Source organism: Platichthys flesus, chromosome 1 (assembly GCF_949316205.1).
Source record: "Platichthys flesus chromosome 1, fPlaFle2.1, whole genome shotgun sequence".
Classification (NCBI taxonomy): Eukaryota; Metazoa; Chordata; class Actinopteri; order Pleuronectiformes; family Pleuronectidae; genus Platichthys; species Platichthys flesus.
The window spans coordinates 29,689,757-29,701,722 of NC_084945.1; the positions used below are offsets into that span (position 1 = coordinate 29,689,757).

General features: G+C 39.6%; 1 protein-coding gene across 1 annotated transcript; it reads right to left on the reverse strand.

Annotated features, from left to right (window-relative positions):
• Positions 1-477: 477 nt before the first annotated feature.
• Positions 478-11,746, reverse strand: zgc:158785 (uncharacterized protein LOC791214 homolog). Its single transcript, XM_062394128.1, has 5 exons — positions 11,640-11,746; positions 5,089-5,300; positions 3,620-3,824; positions 1,516-1,722; positions 478-672 (listed from the first exon to the last, which is right to left on the reverse strand). The coding sequence occupies exons 2-5, from the start codon at positions 5,274-5,276 to the stop codon at positions 514-516; spliced, it is 759 nt and encodes a 252-aa protein (XP_062250112.1). The 5' UTR covers positions 5,277-5,300; positions 11,640-11,746; the 3' UTR covers positions 478-513.
• Positions 11,747-11,966: the final 220 nt, after the last annotated feature.

An 11,966-nucleotide genomic window follows, 5' to 3' on the forward strand; every position in this document is an offset into this window, starting at 1 on the left:
TCCGTGAACGCCAACACACAGCAGTTCGCGATGTCCTGCTGGAAGTTAATTCGTGCGTGCAGCTCATCCATTTTATTTTCATTTTAATGCTCGGCAGCGGGGGATTGCAGCATCTCGTCCGAGACCTGCACAGGATACCGGCCCCCTCCCCTCGCTTCTTCCTCGTCCGACGGCGTATTGGTAAACAGACCGGCGGCAGGACAAAGGAGCCGCAGCAAGCACTCCGGTGAATTGAGAAAAACTCCGTATTTAGTGACGAACGTATTTCCAAAAGTGCCAGTCGATCATACTGTATGAGCGACAGTGCAGTGTGTACAAAAAACAAACAAGAAAACACGTAATAAACATAAAACTGCGTAGTGCTTGCGGAGCCATTGTCAGTGCGACCTTTCTCTACGGCGCACGACAGTTGCTCTTGGAGGAGCCCGAGTGGCTTCAAGGCCTGCTGTTGAGTATGGGGATGCTACTCACCCCCCATTCATTTAAGGTGTGTTCAGTATTGTACAGTATAGTTTACACCATAGTCGCTTTGTCGGTGGTTTTGCCGAGGCTGTTTACGGACAGGGTCTGTTGGTTGTGTGTAATGTGGCCGGACAAGGGAATCTGCAGTCGCACTCTCTGGTCAGTTTTCTTCCATGTCTTGAACAGATGCATGTGGTAGCGCACAGATACCTGAGAAACAAATAACTGTCACAATTTAGAATACAAACTACAATCAAAATCACTATCAGGTTAATAAAGGTTAAAGGATTTATTGTTATTGCCATTGTAGAGCAAAATTCACAGTTTTGCAAGATTGATAAACAGAGAGAATGTGTGTTCAAGCAAAAAAATGTTCTTACCATATACATTTAAACATTGTATGTTTAAATTTAAATTGTATGTTCCATTTGAAGATGATAAACTGTGCCTACAAAGGGATGAACATGTTCGGCAACAATACTCAGCAATAACATTGTATGTTTAAATGTGTGTGTGAGATAGTATGTGTGTGGGTCAAAATGGGAGCTGTGACTACAAAAACAAAAGGCCATAATGGGATGGTTTTACTATGTGGCTGTGGTCATGTGTGTGTGTGATGAGTTTTGACAAGATGTGTGTGTGAGGAGGTGGCGCCCGGATTAAACGTAGTGGTTTTTCCTCGGAGAAGTCAGAAGAGAGAGAGAGAAGAGAGTGAACTGCCTTTATATGTGAAATGGTGACATCACAGCCAGGAAGCCAGACTGACCAGTGGTGGCTGCAAGATGGGATAGACCACTCAGGTATGAAAACCTGGTGGACTATGGGAGACTGAGTTCTGGATGCTCTCCTTTTGTCTTTAGGACAAAGGAAACTTGTCGCCAAAGCTTTATGTACACATGTAGGGCCGTTTATTGTTTATCAACAACAGGTCCCAGACACATATTTGCCAAATCAAATGATAAATAGTGTAAAAGGGGCTGCTCATTGTGATTGAATCCACAGAGAGTGAACACCAACTATACTGTGCACAAGCACTGTAGACCCTGAACTTACCAGGGTCCAGAAGACATATATGGTAAACAGAGCCAGGGTGAGGACCAGCAGCCCCAAGGCCTCCATGCCATTAGTGTAATAGAGGTCCATGGCTCCCTGAACACACAGCCATCCTGACAGGCTGGCCAGTGGCGTGATGAACAGGAAACATACTGCATCACCACACAATGTCCTCCTCTGCTGCTGCATAGATGGAGCACACAACCACTGCAGCGAAGGAGAAGGGTGTATGTTGGTTAACAGTACATCACAAGAGACAAGTGAAACCCAGGACTTCGTGGAGGGCAGTGCGGGGTCCTCTCAACACGTAAACAGTTGTGTGTAAATAGAATACCTTTGTTACAGTATTGAAAATACAGTGTTTGACCAAAAGGTGGTGCTAAATACTCTCTCTTATGAACGGTTGCATGCAAGAAGAGGTGGGATTATGGGTAAAGTCTCAGTGCCAGTAAAAGTGTTGAAGTCAAACGTATTAGAACCATAAAGTAGCTTTGAAGCAATGTCTCAAACTTCTCGACTAAAATGGAATCATAATGTCATGATACAAATACACAAAGGGTCAATAAACAATAGGATCACAGTTAATATATTTATTCAAGCACTCTGATATTTTACTCAATTAAAAGTGATAATATGACAAATGTATAGATTTTTATATGAGTTATATTAATACCAAAAATGGTTATATTACTAGTAAAAGGCATCTATGCAAAATTACTAATTACATGGTGCAGCTTCTGAAGCCGGGCTATAAAGTGTTTGGTAATTTAGATTACAAAATCACAAAATAATTGATCTGTTCCTTACGGTATGATTGGGTTGATTGGACCATTTGGCAGAAAATGTATTGATTCAATCTTATTATTGATATTTAACTGAAGAATATGTCATTCAAAACTGAGTAGAGTACTGCGTTAAACTGAATGTACTTGGGTAATTTCTACATTCACCAGTGAAATTCACTGCCACTGGGCAGTTAGGAATGATATTGAATCTCAATGCTATCACAGTAAAATATATATACTATTGATTAATTTATATAATGTGCCATCTCCAAATTTAATTAGACCATGTTGTATTTAGCTTAAGATTTTATTTAAAACTAATGCACTGTGCAAAGGTACATGTTTTCCTCAATGAAAGTGATTAACCCATCTCACATAATAGGTTTTAAGGACAAGAGGTTACTTAAGTTGAATTATATATTGAATCAGTTCTGAAAACATATTTCAACTGTAGAATACAAATGACCCAGTGCTGCGTGAATATAATTATTGAGAATTGTATCGCAGTGTTTTTAATGATAGCAATGACTAATGCCAAATTATCATCCAGCACTAGCACTCAATCAACTTTACATTAGCAGATAACACTAGTTATCCTTGTTACTGTGCATGTTTAAGCATGAGTCCAGCACTACCTGACAGCAGATTTATGTTGGTCACTGATGTAGCTTAACCTGGTAGAGCTTAATAAGCAGATTACTAGCTCTGACCACACATGCAACAGGAAAAGTAGGAAGGAGGTCTGTTCTCTACAGAGCAGCGAGGGTAGGAAACACCATCTAATCTGGCTCTCAGGCTAAGTGGCTTTAGCAGCACAAGAGGTCCAGCTAACAGCAGCAGGTCCAACATGAAGGCAGCTACTCCCCCAAGAAGCTCCTCCTACTGACCATGACATCTGCTGTCTCATTGAGAAGAAACAGCTGATCACCTACAACGTTGGTTTATTACATTTGTAATAATAGAGCTTGGTTTCACTTCGAAGAAAAAAAAAACATGCTACTTCACTGTCCTTTTTAGTTTTTGCAGAATGTGGTAAACATATCATTACCGGTCTGTGCCCTGCATCGAAAGCTGGGAACCAAAATTAACATTTGGATGTGTATAAAATCAACATTGTTTAAGTGTATAAGATGTTATTTCTCGATCTACATCCATATTCAGCAACCCTTAGACTCACTCCAGTAACAGATTATACTTTTCCAGGTTTTGGGTAGTTTGTCACTGCCCATTTAATTTAAGAATTAATGCTGAGGAGCAGTGTCCTGATTTGTTAACATGTACAACTACCACTGACATGCTGTGTGTTGCTCTGGGCATACCTCAGTGAGAAGATTCGGCAATTGCTCGAGTGCATACTGGTGGTGGCAGAGTTCACAGTGGCTGCTGTTGGATGTGGTGAGCCATTGCTCAAGGCAGGCCCGGTGCACCATGGCCAGGCTACCAGAGCACTCGCAGGGGGACAGCAGTTCCCCTGAAGTCCCGTCTTCATGGCAGATCCTGCAGAACAGCTCCTCAGCACACACACTAGTACACAAGAGAAAACATGTCAGAGGATGGCAGTCTACACCTGTATTCAGGTTTCTGAGGATTTCTGTTCCAAACATTGACCTTAATTGTGTGGTGTCAGTAGTGTGAGAAAGCTTTTTAGATACTTTCATGTCATAAACTGTTATCACTCTTATGCAGATGACATGCAGCTATATTTTCCATTTCAAATTAACAAACCCAGGAGCATTGATAACTTGCTGGCTAGCCTCTGGATGTCCAAAACTTTCTAAAATTCAATGATGGCAAGTCTGAGTTCATAATAATGTCCTACAAACTCTACCAACCAAAACTTCTGTCTTTGATCAAAACCTCCAAGAAAGCCACAATAAAACTTTTATTGCAGTAATGTTTTGAATTGCAAGTGACAAATATTGTTTGCTTATGCTTCTTTCAACTCAGATCATCCCTGGCTCCAACTGATTTAAAAAGGCATTTTATCTTGATTATCCTTTTGCACTTTATACTGACTTTATCAGTCAGAGCTCCCTGCTAATTGTAAGTCGCTTTGGACAAAAGCGTCTGCCAAATGACATTTAATATAATGTAATGTTAACAGGCACCAAGTGATATGAACACATAAATCCCATATATGACAACATACAGCAATAAATAGTCTTCATCCAAACTACACTGGGATCATATTAACACCCTGTGTCAAGAGTTCCATTCAGATCTGTGAATGGACCCTGCTGGGTATTCCAAGATCTCAGCTATTAACTAAGGTTGACACAGACACACACACACACACACACCCCTAATATAATACAAATCGACGACTTTCTGTATTTAGCTTGAGTACCGCATTACTATCAGCTTGGTTTAGGAGTGCTTTTTTCTGCAGGTTTGAATCTAACGATTTTTAACTACCTTACAGAAAGTTCAGTCAGACAACTCACATTTACAAATGTTTATTGCAACGGTAGAACATGTTAGTGTTTGGCATCTAAACTTCGACTTCATCACTCCCCCAGATATGATTGCATAGATATGATGGGAGTGATGAACAAACAGGTGGATGATGGGGCGGTGGAGGGGCTGAAGCATCTGGTAGCAATACTGCAGCAGCAGGGCAAGCAAAGAAGTGATGGTCTTTTCACGCTTTAAAACGGAATATGAATACGTGAATATGGGTTATACAAATAAAATCTGATTGATTGATTGAATACTCTTCCAGTAGTATTTTGTTTAGAGATGCAGTTAATCCTCTCATTAAACAGTTCTACATAGGTGATAGAGTTACCTGTCCGTGAGTGCTGCAGACACCTCACTGGGTGTCTCTGTATGATAGCACGTTACTTCTTGATCGCAATTGTGGCGTTCCTCCTTCAGCCTGGCTCCTTCAGGCAGTAACTTGACCTCCCCTACTGGGCTCATCACCCATAGGCCAACGGGTTCCTCTCCTGTCATGTCTGGTATACAAGGGGCCATCGACTCATGTGAGGAGCATCACATCTGTAAGCATACACAGAGAGAGAGGGAGGGAGGGGGAAATGTGAGGCGGAACTAATATTATAGCAGAACCAATGTTTTAACGTCCGAATCGCTTCAGTGGCTCCTTGTACAGCGCACACTCTCAGGCCCCGGGGCTCCGCCCCCCGCCCCGCTCACTCACTTAGAGGCACACATAGTGAGATCAGAGCTCGTTCACGTGAAGCAGCCGGTCAGGGACAAACAAGAGACGGAGTTCAAAAACCAAGTTGAAAAGAAAGTATGATGAAGCCTGTCTTGCTGTTGGGTTCACAGTCAATGGGGTGGGACATGAGGAGATACCAGTATGGATTTTATGTCTGAAAACTCTATGAGACCCAACAAATTAAGAAGACTCTTAGAAACATTACACCACAGTCACATGCATGTGTTCTTTTTTGTTGAGCTTTATCATCTTTGTAACAAAGTGATTATAATTGAATAAATGTTTTCTCTAATATTGAAAAAGTACAGACTGATGGAGGAATGTAGTGATAACTGTCCCCAAAAGTACTTCAATTAAGTTGAATTTAAGCAAAGTTATGGCACTATTCTTTGAAATAAGTGACAAAGGTCACAAAAAGTTGTTGGCACATCAGAAATTCCTGAAAGTAATGTTGATTTAATGTGCATGTGTATGTTATGTTGGGGCTGGGTAGAGGGTGGGGCATGACAAATATTCTAGACCTAAAGTGGGGCATGACAGAAAAAGTTTGAGAACCACTGCATTAAGGGGTTGAACATGGTCAGTAACAAAAGCTGTGAAACTAAAATCAGGATCATAGAAAAACGATTAACCAGATTAAGCTAAATGTATAGAGCAGATTCTGATTAATTTAACAATAATAAGATCATAATCAGAACAAGCAATAATCAAATATATACATTCATACATAAATCTTAATCATAAATAATGACCTTTGGAGATTTCACAGCATTTTGGCACATAGTGCAATTACAAACTGCTTGACAAAGTATGCCCTCATTGTAAACAAGATGGAAAAATAAAAAAGAGCTGTATCTTTTGCATAATCAGAAAGAAAACACCTTAACTGGTGTAGGGTATCATCATACAAATTTCAGGTTGGGGTTTTTAAACTGACAGAATAATGTAAGACGTAATTGCATAGTGGACATAATGATGTTAGTCATAATCAGACAATGCTTAACTAACATGTAAACAGGATTATGAATGGAATATATACTATTAGCAACTCATGTAATCACAATAATGTCTTATTCTGAATTTGATCAATAGTGATGTAACCGTAATCAACCATGTCACAGTCAAATTGACTGGGATCACACTTTTATTCATTCCACTGTTTGATATGACCAGTAACCTTAACCAACAGGATTATATAGTGCTGCCACATGATTGGCTGATTGGATAATAGTAATAACTGTTTGTGGACATACACCCTATGCTGCAATTATGTTGGTTATGTTCATTATAAGACTATATTTCTGTTTTAATTCACTCTTTGCCAAGTACAACATAAACAGTTTGTTGTCTGAAAAAATCAAATGAATTAAACATGTTAATAAACATCCCCCTGCTTCTCATGATAAAAAGACACATCAATAAGAAGTAATCTACAACAACACATATACTGCAGAAACTAGCTCAATCTCACCTAGCCTCCTTCAGAGAGAATCTTTTAACCTGTGTCATCCTTGACCTTGTTTGTAATCAACCGCAGCTACAATGACTCCAGTATCAGATCCAAGCCTCGGCCCACAGGATGTTGTGCAGCTCTAATGAGATGTGTCATGTTCAGGGACTGCCGGCTACTGTCCTCTTTTTTGTGCACACAAATGAGAATTTGTGCACAAAGTGATTAAGATTATTATAGATCTTACAAGAAATGCAGTAAGTAGAAACATAAGGCAACATTGAAATGTGTCAGCATGCAGGACAGCAACCGGTGCTCTACATGCATCAACTGAAGAACATCGTAGTTGATAGACTATGACAGGCAAGTGTAGAATCACGTCTTACAAGTGGGAATAACATTAACATAAAGAAAACGTGGCCCTTCACAATGTGAGACTAGGCCTTTACACAAAAGAGATCAGCAACAACACTTACTTATCTGTTAAATTATTTCTTGTGTGGTATCACATTGAAAAAAAACTCCTTCTCAGTACCTTGAGGACTAAAACACTCGCCCCCTAAAACTGCAATGAAAACCCTAGATGTATAAATATGTACATGTATTTTATTTCAGTCCTGATCATAAATATCAAATATTCGTGAATTATCATAGACCTATACGTCAACGATTTGTATGCATTATTAATGTATTTTCTGTGTCAGATTAAAGTATTTCATGCAAAATGCATGTGAAGGAATAAGCTTTTTACACAGTGTATTATAACTATTTCATAGGACCATGGTTAATATAACTTTCATTTAGGTTTTCAATAATAATATAAATGCAAACATTTGAAATGTCAAAAATGTCTCTAGGTGGCATAAAGTTAAATTAATGGCACGTTAAAAAATATGAATTATTGATGCTTCACTCAATTATAGTCATTGTTAGAATCATAGAAGTGCATAGGCCAGAAATCATTAATTTTTCAACTGATATTTCATAGTCCAAAATTGTGTTTTAACTAAATTTACAAAATGGACTTATTCTGGTCTGTTAAATTAAAATCTGTGATGTGGTTAAAAACATCTTTCATTAATAACATAATGAGGATTTGCTAATACCATAAAGTCATGAAAGGATTCTAATTAATCACATTATCACATATTAAGCTATATTAGCATTAAACTATGTTCTACCTAGTGGTTTCCTCTTATCTTCTACAATTATCAGGACAATTTCTGTTCATTACCAAAAGGTAATGAACAGAAAACACTCTTAACAAAATATTGACCACAGAACAATATAGATCAGACGGGTTTCCTTGTTTTCCTCGGTGGTAACCCACATTCTGTGGAAATGCCGCACATGTCATGAGTTGTCGTGTTGGTTACCTGATGCTCCTGAGGCCCAAAAGTCCTCAGATGACGCCTACTTTGATGAGAGCCAGACCATCTACAGTGATCCAAACTACTCCTGGGGTACTGCTTTCACAATCCGACTTGGTCCCCACTGTGCCAGGTCCAATGAGGGCCCCCAATACTGTACCGACCGGGCAACCATCTGTCCCTTTGACAGTTCCACCCACCAGTCACCCTGACAACAACGAAGTGGAAGTACGACGGACAACTTGGTCTACTGCTGGCCGGCATTCCAATGTTCACCTTCTCCCAAGACCCGTGGAGGAAGCTCTGTGTGAGGCTGCCAACATTCCCCAAACCTGTGTCTAATGCACTTTCTGCTCTATTGAAGTCCTGGAGCTAGCTTTGGTTGTTTCAGTCTTGACTGATCCATTGTCGGAGCGTCAGTGCTTTGCGCAGTTATTCAGTCAGCTTTATCAACCGATCACAAGTACAGGGACACTATATAGAGATGTAGTAGTCTTCTGAGCTCTCCCATGACGCTGATGGCACACCCTGTTTCCAGTCCATTTGACTTCCGGCATTGACGCAGGTTTAAGAGAGGCTGGAATGTGTGTATCGCATTGTTCTCCTGTTTGGGTCTTTCATCTTTACATCACTTTGTAGGTGTTTAAGGTGGACCCCCACTAGCCAGAAGTGACCCTCAAGGCGCTGTTGGTACGTTCACGGCAGGCCCCCTCTACTCCTCCCTCCCCTTTGAGCTAATTGATGCTACTGAGCAATCTGTATGTAGCCTGCTGTGGTACCAGTTTTACTGTGGTTCCACTATTGTATTTACAGTATATTATTTAAGTGTTAGCACAGCAGCAGTCTTCCCACCACCCATACATGTACAAGACTGTGAGAGGCCTAACTACCCAGGAGCTCATTAGTTACAACTGAGGACAGCATGAGTCTAATTCAATTGTGTAGTCCACCATTTAAAATAATATTACAAATATATTTATTTACTAATTGATAAATTCCATCATCATTGTGGCTTTGTTGAAGATATTAGAGAAGCACAGGATGCAATTGAACTTTGCTACTCTCACTCCTTGAATTTTAATACACCCAGTTTTTTACTGTCTCTCGATTTTATTGTCTATACCTAGGGACATCAGTTAACGTTACAGTTACACTGTAATTCCATCACTCGGCTGTACAATGTAAACTTCATAACTGTTGAGGAATTCTTTACCATCCCCACACATTACTATAAATGCCACTATATATTATGTTATTACATTTTATCTGTACAGGAGAATAGTCCCTGTCTAATTCCACAGATACTCCTTCTCTCCATCAGTACCCAAGCTCAGGTTAAAGATAAAGGGCCAACCACAGTAAATTGTAGTGTCTGATCTCATGAACTTTCATATCTAACTCAGATGCCCCAGACAGACAGACACCAACTTCAACTCTCACCAACTTTAACTCTTTTGCGTATTTCACCATTGGTAGACGTAAGGACACAGTATGATTTAGTTATGCATACTTTAGGCTTAACTATCCAATAGGATGTGAACACTTACCTGTAACATAGAGACTGACAGCAATATTAGCCATTCATGGATGTGCTGTTAGAATGGATGAAGCAAGTATTGGGAGATATACTGGGATGCTGTGGGAGACAATCTTCAGACTTGGGAGCGACAATTGCTCATGTTACTCTTTTAGCATTTGTATATTGTTCCACCTTCTGGTCCCTTGATGCATCAAGTCTACATTACATTAAGTCTACACTAAAATGCTGCCTGAGTTCTCCTTTCACCATCTTCCAGAAAACTTCCATAACAATTCCTTAGCATCAGTCAGTAAGGTACACCTGTTTTCCAATAGAAAACAACACTTGTTGGCGGAGGTTACTCACAAAAATATAGAAAAACTATTCAAACTTCTATTTCCAAATAATATCCCAAAGAGGAGGTTAGGATCCACTGATGTGTGAATATGTTTTAAGATTTACATTTTACAATTTTACACACAATTGTATACTTGATGATACACGCAGTGTTAGAAAGTATTAAAAACTACAAATCACCCAGCTCTGCAATTTCGCTGTTTAATGGAACCTGACTGTTATTTGCTGTAAGTTGTTTTTTATCAAATTCAATTGAAGGTTCTTTTGCAACAATTATGTCACGTGAGCACAAATAACGCAGCTGATTATAAATGTTATGATCAAGTGGATCAATAACCTGGCTTCAGGTCAGAACCTCACGCCTGCAGCGTCATTTTCCAATCTCCAAAATGTTTGTAAGCATGGGTCAGAGTTAGTGACCCAAGTGCGCACATTCTCCCATTGACTTTGTATTTAAAAACGTTTGCGTGAGAAGTGCAGTATGCATGTTTCAGGCCTTGTTTTGTGGGTACGCAATGGTTATAAATGAGACCCCAGGACCTTAACCAAGAGCTGTGAGAGTCTATACAGATCAATAAAACACTGGAAAGATTCTGATGTTGAATACTGTTCGGAATAATTGGCAGAAAATAAATATGTTGTCTGTCAACATTTTGCTGTAATGTTAATGTCAGTGTGTTCACGTACTGTGTCAATAAGTATGTACTTGTGACTAAATACTATAAAAATGGGTAACATATCAACAATGAACTGTATATGAATAGAAATTTAATCTAGTCATAATTAGTTTTTTATATGGACTCTTGCAATTTAGCTCTGTATAAATATCTTTTAGGGGACAGGGTTGTATAAAGCCACTCTCCTCAGACTGCAACGCAGCAAACAGCTCACAGACATAGTCAGTGACTCTCTGGTTAACATGCAGAGTCAGTGGAGACCAAAAGCAGCCAAAAAACAACTATCAAGTAATACAGCTGTAGAATGATTGTTTTTAGCTTTTTTACGATAGAAGTGAAATAATCAATGTTCAACCAATTTTAGTAAAATTGTATTTCTTGAAAATCTAGTTTTACCTGTATATTCAAAGAAACAAGACATGTAGACCTACATTGAGACAAAAAAGTCTGTCAAAGAATTGTGAATTTACAATATAGACTGTAAAGTAGTGAGGTAACACCCACTTATCCACATATTGAGCATCTTCTCAGCTGGCTTCAACAAGAATCCACTCCTTTCTACATTAAAAAGCCTCTTGCACACAATTGGTTCAGATGAACTTATACATCAACTTATTTGAAATGACACACATGCCCTGTTCATCACAGACTCATAAGTACAGGCAGTGATACATGAAACACACATTGAGCTGAGCCAGAGCCAGTCACGAAGTAGAACAAAGCAAATGAGATTCACACAACACCATGCACAAAGTATAGAAGTGAATTTATCGTTGTAGTCTTACCAACTGTTTGAGATCCACAAGTCCTGTGTGAAGGTGTGTGCTCCCACACAGTGAAAAACATCACTTTGCCGCTGTGTTTATCAGCGTCACTGTGAAGAAGCTTTTCCTTCTAAAGCCTAGTGGCAAATTAGCGTGGCTAATGGGTGGCAGTGAGAATAGTGAGGGATTAGATGGAGGGGAAAGTAAGGGCCAGGCCAGACAAATGGAAATCACATCAGAGTGAGTTACACCAAGCAGGAGTAGCACCTCACCATATCCCCCTTAATCCTGTTAGGGGGCTATTGGCCGGGCAGCAGAGAGAGCCTATAACGTAGACTGGAGTATATG

What these genes read in the sequence shown, in the direction of transcription:
- zgc:158785 (XM_062394128.1), bottom strand. Translation starts at nt 5,276, where the DNA reads ATGGCCCCTTGTATACCAGACATGACAGGAGAGGAACCCGTTGGCCTA. An exon ending in TCTGCAGCACTCACGGACAG is followed by an intron (nt 3,825 to 5,088) that starts GTAACTCTATCA and finishes CTTGTGTACTAG; the next exon opens with TGTGTGTGCTGAGGAGCTGT. An exon ending in TGCCGAATCTTCTCACTGAG is followed by an intron (nt 1,723 to 3,619) that starts GTATGCCCAGAG and finishes CCTTCGCTGCAG; the next exon opens with TGGTTGTGTGCTCCATCTAT.